This window comes from Aquarana catesbeiana, linkage group LG09 (assembly GCF_042186555.1).
Source record: "Aquarana catesbeiana isolate 2022-GZ linkage group LG09, ASM4218655v1, whole genome shotgun sequence".
Taxonomy (NCBI): Eukaryota; Metazoa; Chordata; class Amphibia; order Anura; family Ranidae; genus Aquarana; species Aquarana catesbeiana.
Window position 1 is genome coordinate 235,853,185 of NC_133332.1, and position 15,750 is coordinate 235,868,934.

Below are 15,750 nucleotides of genomic sequence, written 5' to 3' on the forward strand. Positions count from 1 at the left end.
TCAGTAATAGGATAAACCTGTATGCAGAGTGACAGCCTGTCTACACATCTACTCTGACTGCCAACAGTGCCATACTAACTCTATATTAGTAGCTCTTTTACAAATGACCGAGTTACAGGATAATGTAATTTCAACAACTATGAGAAGAGATATAACAGTGACATCAATGCGTTTCTCTGACACGGCAACACGACACTTTGGGTAGGATGTGACGAATCTCCTTCTGATACACAGTGATTCAGTGTGTGCTGTGGGGAAGGGTGACCTGTAAATTACAGGCTCTTGAAGTCCATTCTGTTAAAACCAGAGTCAAAGTGGCACAAGAGGTTGGTGATTAAAGTAAAAGCGAGTCCTTACCATTCACTAAAAATGATTCAGTATTCAGCAGAAGCGAGCTTGATTTTTTTGATATTTTGTTGGTCAAATGTGATGTGCTTCACTACTTTTTCAGGTATTAAATTAGGCCTACGATTGTTTAAATACAAGAGGCATAAATCTTCCTCGAATCTTTGTTTTGTGTATTTTTTTTTTAGATCTTTGCAGTAATCCAGTGTGCAACTTTACCTCTGTGCAGGAGTTTCCTGTAATAAAGACCAGTCACTGCTGCACTCTCTCCTTGTACAGGGTGACTGGTCTTGTCTCCGCCCCCTCCTGTAGTTTTCTGCAGGCTACCTGCAGTGGGTGGAGCTCTGCTCTCTGCACAGGCTATATGTAGCACAGTGAGGATGTAACACTGCATGGACATTCTGAGAACAGCTGACATCATAAACCAGCTCTGGAATTTTATCTAGAGATAGTATCTGGGACTACTGTCCACTAGGCCACCTGTCCGCCATCTCTGAACACTGTAATGTTGTATAACCCTAAAGGGGTATGTGACCAATAACTTTGTGGGGGTTTTCACTTCAGAGTGCTCAATTGAGGTGAGGAGGGGAATATTTGATCATAAATGACAGCTGGTGACTTAAAGTTGACCTAAGTGTGCCCCCCCCCACTTGATTGAATGAATATGGTAGAATCTTAAGATATGTGAAAGGAAGTGTCTCTACCTGGATGGGTGGGAGTGGGGGGGGGGGGGGATATAAAAGCAATATACAGACGCCCGCTCGGCTCTCTTGATCCCTCAGTGGGATGGGGATGTAAGGTTTTTCTGTGTATCTCCATTACTTTTTGTAAGTTGTCTTAAAATATTGATAGCGTTTTGGATCTCCATTGTAAGATCATTCTTTTTTGTTGTAATACTTACTTTGTAGTTCATTATATTTGATTTGATTAGTGGCTACTTTCTTTTCTGTATAAATAAATTAGATCTTTATTTTTTAGCACAGTTATGCTATTAATTTTATTGGTAATAGCCGTATCGGCATTGGCTAGATTACTATAAAGACAAAAAGGTTGTAATCACTTATTTTATTTATCATTAAGTGAATAAGTGAGGTAAGAGAAATCGGCAGAACAACTGGTGCCCCATTGTGAGGAAAAAGTCTTGAACATCTGGGTGAATGTTACTTGTGTAGAAGACGGAGCACTCTTTGTTTTAATGTCTGTCTGACTGTCTGAAATACCTAGATTAGGAAGCTTTTTTTTTTAACTTCCTTTTTTTACCTTTTGTCTGTACTAATACTCTGATGAGATTGATGTGCACAGTATAATTAAAATAAAATTGTACTGAGAGTGAATGGGAAAACATCCTAACTGCTAATTGCAGGAGGGTGTCAGTGGGAACGACAGGGTTCTGATTGGACTCTTATGCCCCGTACACACGGTCGGATTTTCCGATGGAAAATGTCCGATCAGAGCGTGTTGTCGGAAATTCCGACCGTGTGTGGGCTCCATCGGACATTTTCCATCGGATTTTCCGACACACAAAGTTGGAGAGCAGGAGATAAAATTTTCCGACAACAAAATCCGTTGTCGGAAATTCCGATCGTGTGTACACAAATCCGACGGACAAAGTGCCACGCATGCTCAGAATAAATAAAGAGATGAAAGCTATTGGCCACTGCCCCGTTTATAGTCCCGACGTACGTGTTTTACGTCACCCGCGTTTAAAACGATCGGATTTTCCGACAACTTTGTGTGACCGTGTGTATGCAAGACAAGTTTGAGCCAACATCCGTCTGAAAAAATCCTAGGATTTTGTTGTCGGAATGTCCGAACAAAGTCCGACCGTGTGTACGGGGCATTAGGCTGGGTTCACACTATTGCAAATTGGAACCACATTCAATTCGCAATAGCAGGAGATTCTGACCGGCTCTCTATGGAGCCAGTTCACACATCTCTGCTGCAGCTCCAGTGCAAATTTGCACAGGAGCCCTGTGCGTCTTTTGGTCCATTGCAGGTCTGAATTCAGCCAAAAATTTGGGCTGAAACGGTGAACGGGGACGTACCAGACCCCTGCAGTGATCCGCATGCGAAGATAGTGTGAACCCAGCCTTAGAGGCAGTGACATTAGGATCTGTGCCTTTCTGCCAAAAAGCAGTTCCAGTTGACCCTTGTATGAGATTAGGTCAAGACGCTTCCCAATCTTTTTGACTGAAATGCACCTGTGGGCCTAAATCACACTGAATGATATTGTTGTGTATGAATCTTTCTTCTCTGTAATTCCTAACTGGGGATTGTAAGCTTTGTAGATATGTGAACAATGGCTATTTTGTGGCTTCTGTGAATCATATTGCAAATAGTTGTGCCTCAATTAACTGCCTTCTGTACTCCAAGCATTCATATGTTTTTGATTATCCAAGTTTGCTCTAATCTTTCTTGAGATAGTAAGACTAATAGCCCTACTTTAAGCAATCTTTCAGAATACTTTGGAAAAATCTATGGGAAACATTTAACTGTGGGCCCCTTTCACACGGGCGGCTGTTCTGCCGCTGTTAAAAGCATGTTTTGTTATTTTGAAATTCAGAGAATCCTGGCATAGCGTTCACTTGCAGTTGTACATTGCGATTAGCTGCATTTACATGCGTTTACATGTGGCTGCATTTAGCTGCGTCGGAACATTCTTGCCATTTCTGATGTGCCACCATTTCTGATGTCCACCAAGAAAAGCGCTTCTCCAGCGTGGACACTCGATGCAGGAAGGAGCCATCAGCCCGCTGAGGGACCCCAGAAGAGGAGGATCGGGCCACTCTGTGCAAAACGAACTGCACAGTGGAGGTAAGTATGACTTTTTTTTTTTTACCGCTTCCCGACCAGCGCGCGCCAATTTACATTGGCAGACTGGCACTGGTAGGGAAAAGGGTGTACAGGTACATCCCCTTTAAGAAGGGTCGCGTTCTCCGTGACCGTGGGTCCTGTGGACTCAATGTCTGCCGAGTGCCCCCGATCGTGTCATGGAGAGGTAGAACGGGGAGATGCTTTTGTAAACAAAGCATTTCCCCGTTCTGCCTAGTGACAGGACAGAGATCACTGATCTCTGTCATCCAGAGCATTGATCGCTGTCATGTGTGTTGTAGCCCCTCCCCCCAGTTAGAATCACTCCCTAGGACACACTTAACCCCTTCATCGCCCCCTAGTGGTTAACCCCTTCACTGTCATTTACACAGTAATCAATGCATTTTTATGGCACTGATCGCTGTATAAATGACAATGGTTCTAAAATAGTGTCAAAAATGTCCGATCTGTCCGCCATAATGTCACAGTCCCGATAAAAATCGCAGATCGCCGCCATTACTAATAAAAAAAATCAGTAATAAAAATGCCATAAAACTATCCCCTATTTTGTAGACGCTATAACTTTTGCGCATACCAATCAATATACACTTATTGCGATTTTTTTTTACCAAGAATACATATTGGCCTAAACTGAGGAAAAAAAAAACTTTTTTTATACATTTTTGGGGGATATATTTATTATAGCAAAAAGTAAAAAATAATGCGTTTTTTTTCAAAATTTACACTCTTTTTTTGTTTATAGCGCAAAAAATAAAAAACACAGAGGTGATCAAATACCACCAAAAGAAAGCTCTATTAGTGGGAAAAAAAAAAGGAAGTCAATTTTGTTTGGGTACAACGTCGCATGGCCGCGCAATTGTCAGTTAAACCGATGCAGTGCCGAATCGCAAAAAGTGCTCAGGTCAGGAAGGGGGTAAATCCTTCCGGGGCTGAAGTGGTTAAAGAAGGGTATACAACCCCTTTAAAGTTGGGAAATTTTTTCAGGGTCCGGTATCCATAAGGATGGGTAACAGTATCTACTCAAGGAGGGCGTCTAATGCCGCGTACACACGATCGGACTTTACGGCATACTTGGTCCGGCGTACCGGAGTCCGTCGGACAATTCGATCGTGTGTGGGCTCCAGCGGACTTTGTTTTCTCAAAAGTTTGATGGACTTAGATTTGAAACATGTTTCAAATCTGTCCGACGGACTCGAGTCCGGTCGATAAGTCCGCTCGTCTGTATGCTAGTCCGACAACAAAAACCGACGCTAGGGCAGCTATTGGCTACTGGCTATGAACTTCCTTGTTTTAGTCCGGTCGTACGTCATCACGTACGAATCCATCGGACTTTGGTTGATTGTGTGTAGGCAAGTTCGTTCATTCGGAAAGGCCGTCGTAAAGTCTGTCGAAAAGTATGCCCCGGACAAAGTCTACCGTAAAGTCCGCTCGTGTGTACGCGGCATAAGTGTGGTAAACCCTACCAACTGACCCCAAGGGAAGAGATTATAGATAAATCTTGAACCTTGGATGGTAAAATATATTTTTACTATGGGATTTAAGGAGGAATCATTCCAAACAACAGTTGAATGTAGGGACAAGCAGAAACAGTCACACGAGTCAAAACCCCAAAGTTGTGCTAGTGATAAACAAGGGGATAAGGAGGAATCGTCAGGATTTGAGCCTTATGCAGTTGCCCAGTCCTTGTGAGCAAAGTGCCATGGTGCTGAAATGAACTGTCAAATTTCAGTGGCTGACAAAAAAGGAGAGCCACAAAATAACATAAGATTGATACCCCAGTAAAAACTCCAGGTGAATTACAGGGAGATTGTGAGGCACAGGAAGAGGAAGGTAGAAGCAGCAAGGCAGGGTGAGGCCCTACTGGAATTAAGGGATGAAAATCCCCAGCTACTTTCTGTCGCTTTGACGGAAGAGGATGTGAAATTAAATTTCACTGGAAAAAAGTTGTAGTAAGCGCAGGGGAAAGACTGATCTTTGCTGCCTGTAGGACAGCTAAGCAATATGAACATCTGAAATTGCAAAATGCATCCCTAAAAGAATCTCTAGAAGCAACCAAAAGTAACATCGGTACTTAAAAAGTTTTTCTATGTCAAAATCTGAAGCTAGCCACCAGCACTAATATTAGAAAACAAGAGATTACAGGAAGAAGTTCATCAGTTGGTAACAAGACTGAAGGATGCAGAAAGTGAAGTGAAACGATTATCTGTCAGCTGCCAGGAGCAGCTTGCTCAGTTTTCAGATAGAGTGGATAACAAAGTAATAATATTAAACCATTAAATAACGTAGCTGTGTAGAAACAACTTTGGCATCAGTCCCAAATTTGCATATAAAAGATATCACTAGGGGAAAATGGGGAAGGTAGATGGACGTTTGTGATACCAACAAAGCTATTAAACAATGATACTGATTAAAGTCAAAAGGTATATTAAAATAATTTCTGTGTTTAATACAAACTTCTCATCTGATTAAAAGTAACAGAAGTTGAGATCTCACTTTTCATTCAGCCTTTGTGCATTATAGACTCCTAAGAAAATAGGAGTCTCCTTGCTGACCAAGAACTCTGCTCCTCCTAAGGTTTATATCAGTCAATGACTTCCCTCTCTCACAGGATGGGCCATCAGCCCCCATAATGGGCACTAATCTGTTGTTACATTGTGCTGCTTAGGTTAATGTTTCACAGAAAATACTTTTTTCCCATCAAAACGGCAAATATAATGGAAAAAAAACATCATATTCCAGTGACATATTTATTAAAAATGATTAAATAGATTTTAAACACTACGAAATTAAATTAAACTGAAAAGAACCTAGTGTATATTAAGTACCAATAATAAACTCTGTTCCCTTGGCTTCCAAGATTCTACTCTGTTCTGGTTCTCCTCCTACCAATCACAGCGCTCCTTCAGTGTTGTTATCTACAACTCTGTCTCCTCCCCTCCATTGCCCCTTTCTGTGGGGGTCCCCCGAGGCTCTGTTTTTGGACCCCTTCTATTCTCCATCTACACTTCCTTCCTTGGTCACTTGATAACCGCCCACGGCTTCCAATACCATCTATACGCCAATAATACCCAAATCTATCTGTCTACGCCTCACCAAAGTCCTTCAGTCTCCTCTAGCATTAATAACTTACTAAGTGACATATCAGCATGAATGTTGCACCACTACCTTAAACTAAATCTTTCTAAAACCGAGCTGGTAATATTTCGCCTTCCCCCGCCAGTGCCCTCCTCTATGACTTTTCCATCAAAATCAATAATAAAACCATCAATCCCTCCCCCCTCAAGCCAGGGTACTAGGTATAATCCACCATCCTCTCCAGCAGCAATAATTGGAAATTTCAATGAGTTTGCTCTTTTCATAGAACACTGGCAGTGTATACACTACAGTACACAAGGAGTTGGCTGTTTTGACAGAACACCGGGTAAGGAGGAAAAAAGTTGTCACCGCCTTGGAGGCAGCCATGTTGTTGGTTACTAGCGGCCGGACTAACAATGTCCACTCATATTGTGTACTGTAGTGTATACGCTGCTCCTGTTCTGTCAAAACAGCCAACTCGTCAAAATCTCCAATTATTGCTGCTGGAGAGTCACTGAAAGTGAGGTGGTTTTGGAGAGTTGGAGTTTTCGGCAAAACACCGAAGGAATCCATCGGCGGCTGAAGTACAACCTAAGAGAATACCGCGGACCAGATGGTCCCTGGCAGTCTCTATGACCTTCGGAGGTCCCGGCAACTGTAAACACTGCCGTGTATTCTGCTGAAAAGGCTGAGATTGTTTTTTTTGTTTGATCTCAGTCTTTCCAGGTTAGAGGAGAGATGTGGGGTCCCCAAAGACCTGTCATGCCCTATACCCATTACAAGGGATTTTTACATTCCTTGCAATAGGAATAAAAGTGATTACAAAAAAAATTCAAGGGAAAGTGTAAAAAAAAAAAAAAAAACAATAATAAAAAAATGTATATATATTTTAAGCACCCCGTCCCCAAGTGCTTGCATTCAGAAGCTAATTCATGCCTACGTCGTGCCCACATATGTAAACGGCGTTCAAACCAAACATGTGAGGTATCGCAGAGAATGTTAGAGCAAGAGAAACAATTCTAGCCCAAGACCTCTTCTGTAACTCTAAAGAGGTAACCTGTAAAAAATGTTAAAGTGTCGTCTATGGAAATATTTAAGTACTTTGGTGCCATCCCACAAGTGTGGGCAATTTTAAAGTGTGATATGTTAGGTATTTATTTACTTGGAGTAACATCATCTTTCACATTATAGCAAAAAATTGGTTAACTTTAGTGTTTGGTTTTTTTAAATTCATGAAACAGGTTTTAAAAAAAAAAACGCGTTTGAAAAATTGCTGCGCAAATACTGTGCGACATAAAAAGTTGCAACGACCGCCATTTTATTCCCTAGGGTCTCTGCTAAAAAAACATATATAATGTTTGGGGGTTCTAAGTAATTTTCTAGCAAAAAAATGATGATTTTTACATGTAGGAGAGGAGTGCCAGAATTGGCCTGGATGGCAAGTGGTTAATAAATGCATAGAATGTGAAAACCCATCTCCACACAAGAGCTGAACGATGTTCTATACAGGATGCAACCCTGCTCAGATAGCCAGATGTCCCCAGCAGTGACTTGCACCTCTCAGCAGACTTGTCATTTTGTGACTTCCATTGCAGCTGTATTACATTTGGTTATGCTCTGCACAAGTCGTAATGTAAAGTGGTAAGAGGTGACGATGGAAATCCTGTTTTGGCATACAGCTGCCCCAATTACTTCTGAGTGACCCAGTTAAGGTTAGGTCATACAGAGCATTGACTGAGCCATTAGGACTTATCCGACATTACGGCTGCAAACAAATTTGGCATTACAGACAGTTATGGCAATTTACGGGAGCTGCTCCTCCCCTGCACTTAACACAAAATTACTTATGCCGTAAACGTAAACAGAAAGATATCTGTTTTTAAGTGTTTTTACACAAGATTCACACATTTTTCTAAATGGATTCCACGGAGAAAATGTGTGAATCGTGGACAAAAGTTGTGTGAATTCTGTGTGAAAACATTTGTAAATAACGTAGTGTTGATGAATGCAGAACAGATGAATGCAAGAATTATTCTGAAGGACGGCTGGATTGTAATTGAGCTTGGTTCTTTTTCAAGAGAGGATCAACACAATAATGGCTTCTCTAATTAAGATGCCACCTAATTATGGCTGAGAAGATGTACAGTGCTTGAATCCGAATTGTCTGGTAATAGGCTTAACAAGCAAAAGGTGAACAACTGAACTTAAGTCTACAGCACTAGGAAGATGTGTGGAAGTGTGCTACTTAGAATGGTGCTTCAGCACTAATATTTGACTGATAAGGATCTGTTAAGGGTTTACTGATCCTAACCTGCATATAGTGTTCACAGGGACAGTGCAGGACTATAGACATGTAATTGGTACCGAAAGCCCCAAACACCTAGGGCACATTCTTAGGCCTCCCACCAAGAACAAATGGTCCCAGGCCAGAAGTCACCAACACCGGAGGCACAATAGAAATCTATTACTAGTCAGCTTGGTAATATATTCACTGCCCTGCAGAGGTGTACATGGAAGGAATCTTAAAGTGATTGTAAAGTGTAATTTAAAAAAATAAAATAAATAACAAACAGGTTATACTTAGCTGCTCTGTGCAGTGAATTTGCACAGAGCAGCCCAGATCCTCCTCTTCTCTGGTTCCTCTTCGCTGCTCCTGGCTCCTCCTGCCTGTCCAGTGCCCACACAGCAAGCAGCTTGCTATGGGGACACCCGAGCCAAGCTGCAGCTCCGTGTGTCCATTCAGACACAGAACTGCCATTCGGCCCCGCCCCCTCTGTTTCCTGATTGGCTAACTGATTTTGATTGACAGCTGCGGAAGCCATTGGCACCGCTGCTGTGTCTCAGCCAATCAGGAAGGAGAGAGACTCGTGGACATCACTGGACAGAGAGGGGGCTCAGGTAAGTAATAGGGGGTGCTGGGTTGGCTGCAGAAGGCTTTTTATCTTAGAATGCATTAAGATAAAAAACCTTCTGCCTTTACAACTCCTTTAATTTCTCATACCCAGACCCGATCCTGTGTGCCCATGCAAGCTAATTATGTGACCTGAGATTTCACTTTATTGGGGTATACAGGAGCAGATCTTGGAAGTAATCGCCAGTAGCAATACACCTAGGTCACTTCCCTGAGCAGCTTTGTGGATCAGCAAACAGGCCAATCTCCCAACCAGACAGAAATGCAAGAATTACATGTGTTCCTTAGCTGATATTGCAAAGTCAAGATGGTACCTGTGAATGGTAAAGATGGTACCTGTGAATGCCATTTAGGACCCTAAAAAAGCCTTGAGTACACCATTGTGATTTTAAGATAACATTTTTTCTGTATTTGATAAAAGCATTAAAAAACCAAAGGGCACCTAAAAATTGGAGCACAGACACACAGTTGCTGTGGATCCAATAATACACTGTCCGAGCCTTAGCAATTTTAAGTTGTCCAGTCACTGCCATTGTGCCAGCCTATGCTCTGCATTTTACATCAGCAGTTTGGCGTGAGTTGGTGCCCATACAGTATATTGGGCTCTCCTGAAGTTCAAAGTTCAATACCTGACAACAGGTGAAAGTAATCTGTGAATTACAAACGCAATTCCATAAACACTGCCAATATGCTACTTTAGGAAATTCAATGTGCCTTATTGTGTGTTCTGGGTAATCCTCTGCATCCAGATTTCAGTAAGCATCTCACAGCATGAATAGGAAGGTAGCATGTATTGTCTAATGTTTCCTTTTCTCTGTCTCACCAATAACAAGGAGAGGGGCGCCTCTGAGTATATATCATAAACACATTTTATTAAAACAGCAATATCCACTCACATAAAATGATGATGACGTCACACGTATGCGACGCGTTTCAGAATAGGCTTGCCATTGGACGAATGGCCGCATTCCTTTCTCAAGCAACTTGAGATGCTTGAAAAAGGAATGCGGCTATTTGTCCACCAATGGCAAGCCTATTCTGAAACGCGTTGCATACATGTGAAGTCATCACCGGGCGCCACGCTGTATTTGCTCCCCAAGCCTCGTTTGTGATCCTCTGCACGGCTGGCCGTGTTCCACCTTAGAGGCTTCTCACCATCCAGCGGAGAGCAGCAGCACGGCTGAACGGCTGCTCTGGCGTCCCACACATCTCTCTCTCCCCCCACTTGGAACCCTTATCCCTGTATTCAGGACACCATCAGGCTCCTAGTACAGAAGGATCTGTGTTGGACTGCTAACTGTAAGAGACTGCACCCCGCTGCACCAGTTCATCCTTCCTCCTCTGGATTTGGCATGCCCTGCAGGAACCGCTGTGACCTGTAGTTCCACCGCATCTCTTCAGCCCAGCCAACAGACCCTAATGCAACTCTTCCAACTTTTATGTGAGTGGATATTGCTGTTTTAATAAAATGTGTTTATGATATATACTCAGAGGCGCCCCTCTCCTTGTTGTTGTTTTAGCTTTCTGGACCCCGCTTTTGGCTCCTTTGGTGGTTGCCCTGACTGACCTCTGTTATATACTCCCAGTATACATGCATGAACCTACACATGCATTTTTCCAGCCAATTTTAGTTCCTGGACTAATCGGTTTTACATCTAAGGTAACTGTGCTTTGCGCCTTTTTACTTGTCTGTCTCACCAATGACATTCAAAGTTGCAACTTAACCAATATTTGGAGAGATAATACCAATTACCCCCTAGGATCCCTCCAATTTTGACAGCTCAGCACATGCTTTGTTCAACAGTTCCAAGCCTTCATGAAGTTGGACCCTTTGAACCCCCGAAACATGCTGTACGTTTATGATACAAGAGTCTGAACATGTTCTGTTTTTGAAGCTTTCCTACTCAAGCAAAGAGCGAACCTTCGGCAACCACTTCAGAGATCTGCCTCCACACCACTTAGGACCTAGATGAAAACCTCCTGCTTTAAGAGATCCAGTGCCCTATTCCTTTCTTCTCTCCCAATTGCTCTCCCAAAAAGCAGCAGGCTGTGTGACTGCACCGAACGTAACCACTGGTCAGCAAGCGTGCGTGTGGACGAAGCTTCATAGCCACACCCAACTAGTTTTCATCAAAGAGATGGTGATGTCAGGGGACTGTAGCCCTCCTCATTGGGCAGACTGATAGCAGTATGAGCAATGGGCTCCCGCAGCGGTCAATCAAATCCAGTGACACGGAGCGAGGCCGAGTCCCGCTGTCTGCAACAATGGACACAGCAGCGGGACTTGGGAGCGAGCCCGCACAGGTGCCCCCATGGAAAGCGGTTTTCCGTGGAGGCACCTAATGAAGAGGAGGGGCCTGGAGCATCGGCAGGGGACCCCAGAAGAGGATCGGGGCTACTCTGTAAAACCATTACACAGAGCAGGTAAGTATAACATGTTTGTTATTTTGTTAATAAAATTTTGAATGTTTACTATATTTATATATAGATCTGTATATATATATATATATATATATATATATATATATATATATATAGATATAGATATCTATATCTATATCTATATATATATAAAATATATATTACGATTTGCTTTACCAAATTACATTTTGCTAATGAATCACTTTAGACAACCAAACATTAGATTTTAAAGAGGGGTTCCCATTAAAAAAAAGAAAAAAATGAAAAGTCAGCAGCTACAAATACTGCAGCTGCTGACTTCTAATTGGACACTTACCTGTCCCAGGGTCCAGCGATGCGGGGGGCACCGGCATTTTAACTGTGGGCACCCAAGTGACTGCGCATTTGCGAGCCGCGCGCCGTCACTGGCCCTGCAATCATCTGGGACCGGTCACATGTCCCAGATGATTGACAAGAGGGAAGGTGGAGAGGCGATCTCCCTTCCTGCGCCAAGGGAAGTGACGTCAGGAGCCCAGGCACCGAAGGAGGCAGACTACAAGGGACCCCCTAGCAACAGGCATTTAGAGGTGAGTAAAAAAAAACATTTTCTCCAAATGTTTTTTTTTTTTTATTTTTTTTAAGCACTTTACTATTTTTTTTTTTTGGGTGGAACTCCACTTTAAGTACAGGTTCACCTATAACATTGGCTTTTTTTTTTTTACATCAAGCTATCTGTATGTGAGAGGCAGCAAGTGGCCTTCAGTGAAAGTGTTCCAGCATTGCAAACAGGTGTGTTCCAGGATCCCCAGATTACTAATAAAAGGTAGTGGAATAGACTTGTGCACTACAGCAATGCTTGGGGGAAAAATTGAAGCAGGTTTGCTTGTGGTATCTCAACATTCAAATATCATCGTTCACTGGATTGCATTTAACTGAATACTATTGATTTTTCTTACAAGAGGAAACTAAAGAATTTGCTTACCATAGACCATTCCCGGGCCCTGATCTTCATACGGTTAAAGCTGCGCTCTTCTGCATATAGAGCTCCCATAAAGGATCCAATAGAAGTCCCTCCAACCATGTCGATAGGAATGCCGCTCTCAATCAGGGCCTTGATGACACCTACTTGGGAGCAGCCCCTGTGAGAGAAGAATCAAGGCACAGCATTACATGACTGATTGGATACTCCATTGTAAAATACATTGATTACACACATTCCGTGACTTCCGTGATAATCTGGGACACATGATTTATAAGCAAAAATTTCAACTATTATCACAGACTGTACAAAAACAAGCAAAAAACAAAAAGATATGAACAGATATAGCTTATAAATGCAGGTATATGTGCACATTTATTTTCTATTTAAAATTTGACCCTGATGGTTTCTTCTATTCCAATTGGTATAAGACAGGTTAATAGCACTGGTTCTGTTTTCATTCTGCTTTTTAATCTGTTTTCATTCTGCTTTTTAATCTGTTTTCAGTATGCTTTTTCTAGATTGTACAATGACAAGTAAACAAGCAAACAGAAAAAGAACCAACACTAAACAAATACTAAATTCACTGTGCCCCTATATGACACCCAACACAGGGTGTCTGAGTGGTCAGCCACCACTCTTCATAGCATGTTTCTCTATGCTCCCTGTGGCAAAAAGAAGTGAGGGGTGCAAAGGAAAAGAGATTTTGTGCAGTTGGGGAGGGTGGCGATTAAGTGGACCTGTTGCTTTGCCTCTTGTAGGCAATGCACAGGTTTCGTTTAAAGAAATCTTGTGGCATCAAGTTGGGAAACTGATTGATTGTGCAACATGCATCTCAATGTGCCTAAAAAGGTGCTCTAAACTATATTTTAAAAACCTGACATGCTCTATTATCATAATTCTGATCACAGATTGGATGGTAACCCCACTCACGTTCCTACTGGCCAATGAAGCTGGCCATCTCATTGGCTGAGAATGGGGTAAGAGGTGGGCCAGGGTAGAACCATACAAGTAGTTTAAGGAAAGCATAGACATACATAGATTATGTGCTATACAATCTGGTGGGCTTTCTTACCATCTTTGAAATGGCAAAAGGTACACGTTAAAATTAGGAATAAAGTGGGAGGGGAAAAAAAAAAAAAAGAACTACTACTAGCGCTGTACTATTAATCGTTAAAAGTTTGCGATCTCGATTCAACTCCCCCCCCCCCTCCACAATCTTAATCCAGCATCTCCATGATTCATGTAGAAAGTGCAGCTGGCAATGTTTTTCAACAACATTTCTCAGAGCTGAAAGAGAGACAAAAAGAAACATTGTATCTTTCTGTTTAATCATTTACAGCTCAAATGGATGAACTTCAGTCTGTAAATGATGTCAGTTTAAAGCAACCTTGTCAAGTAAAGAAACTCTTTTTTTTGTTTGTTAAATTGCTCCTCTGTTTAACCCCTTATTAACCCTTAATTAACTCTAATAAGCCTTATTAAAATTCCTTATTCTCCTTCTCCATTTAAATTATTTTTTTCCTGCTGATTCTATTTTCCATTACTCTATTTATAAACTATTGATAATTAAAACTGTTTTTTTGTTTGCTTTGTTCATTAATATTTTTATACCTTTAACATATATTTACATATTTCACATTGAAAAAAAAAGCACAAAATTAAAAAAAAAGAATGTATTTAATTTGTAAAATAACTTTTCAATGCTTGTACCATTGCTGTCAGCTGAAGTGTAAACAAAAAAAGTTGCGGTAGGTATCGATACTTGGTATAGACGAGTACTAAAAAAAAACCTAATGGTAATTTTTCTAAAATTCTTTACACATTACATTATTTTTCATTACATTTCTTTAAATTTCATTGAAGCAAAGAGAATATTGTGTCTTATTTTATTGTCATCTTGTTTGATAACCTAATGTTCAGGGTTTGTAAGTAAAAATGTTCTTCAGAATTGTGATCTTTAGTCTAAGCAAAAAAAATTGTGTAGGTTGTCAGCAAATTCCCTACTTTTCTTTAGTCCGATACAGCAGCTCACCATAGCGAATGGGGAGTATATCCAACATGTATTGTGTATGACTGATGACACGACACCAAGGTCTTTAGAGGGTTCTATTATTCCCAAGTGAATGTTTGGAGTCCCTGATGATTGGGTAGATAAAGCAATACCACCCCCTGCTAGTTTCAGTTAGGGAGTCCTACTTGCAGGTCTCATGCTGATACTATTATTCCACTCCAGATATCATTACTTATCGGTTAATTATAAACGGTATTTTTGGCTCTCCGGCACGAGATGTGCAGATTACATAGTGTCAGCCTGATTTGAGGCTGATTTACATACATCTTACATCTTCTGACCTTGAAGCACATCAAATCCCCCTTTGTGAGATGGATCCAGAAGTCTGAGTAAAAAAAATAATTCTTTACTCTTTAGATTTACCATCTGCACAAGGCGAAATGCAGCGTCTGTCACTAATCCTACACTGTCTATAGGCATTAATATTCCAGGTTATCTAGGAGAACAAGAGTACACAGATACAGACTTATTTACTGGCATGCAATGTCTACTCAAATTGCTAATGTAAAAATAGCAATCAGCTGACAAATTTCTATCATAATAAAAAGGGCTTTGGATATGCAAGAGTATGAAAGATAACAGCCTGTGTTCCCCATAGTAACCTATCATAATTCAGCTGTTAAGAGCTTGTTGCGCCATAGATGTTTTACCCTTCAAATCATACATAAGGCACAGTTTAGATATTCTGAAATCTTGTTGCACCATAGATGTTTTACCATGCAATCACTTTTCATACGCAAGGCGCAGTTAAGATATTCTGATATCTAAGGGCAGGAACAGATAATTGGGCAATTGTGCAACTAAAACTAACAGCTATTAAATGCTTTACTTGGGACACATGGGGCAACAGAATCAGTTACATGAGCAATTTTAGCAATGTGACCAACCAAATAATGGCAGGACAGTAGCGAACCAGTTGCATTGCCGATGTGCTGTACCGAATAATAATTTCAAGAATGGAGTTACTGGAAAGAATTCCTGGTCATGTTTTGCTTTCCACCTCCAGTTTTCCCCTTTTCAGATTGCAGCAACTTGTGCTGACAGCCCCACTGGCACCTAGTGCAGGAAAAGCTCCTGCAGGCTGTCACTCCAGAATGAGGGAGGCTGCTCCTCTCCTGCTCCAGTCACATGACC

The 15,750-nt window shown here is 41.5% G+C and overlaps 1 protein-coding gene across 3 annotated transcripts in view; it reads right to left on the reverse strand.

The window, feature by feature from the left end:
- The window catches only part of PNPLA7 (patatin like domain 7, lysophospholipase), a 478,577-nt gene that overhangs the window by 66,560 nt on the left and 396,267 nt on the right, over nucleotides 1-15,750 (reverse strand). For all 3 annotated transcript variants that reach the window (XM_073599988.1, XM_073599989.1, XM_073599987.1), the window contains one exon: nucleotides 12,546-12,702. In XM_073599988.1, coding sequence (XP_073456089.1) covers nucleotides 12,546-12,702 — 157 coding nt within the window. The remainder of the gene's footprint in view (nucleotides 1-12,545; nucleotides 12,703-15,750) is intronic.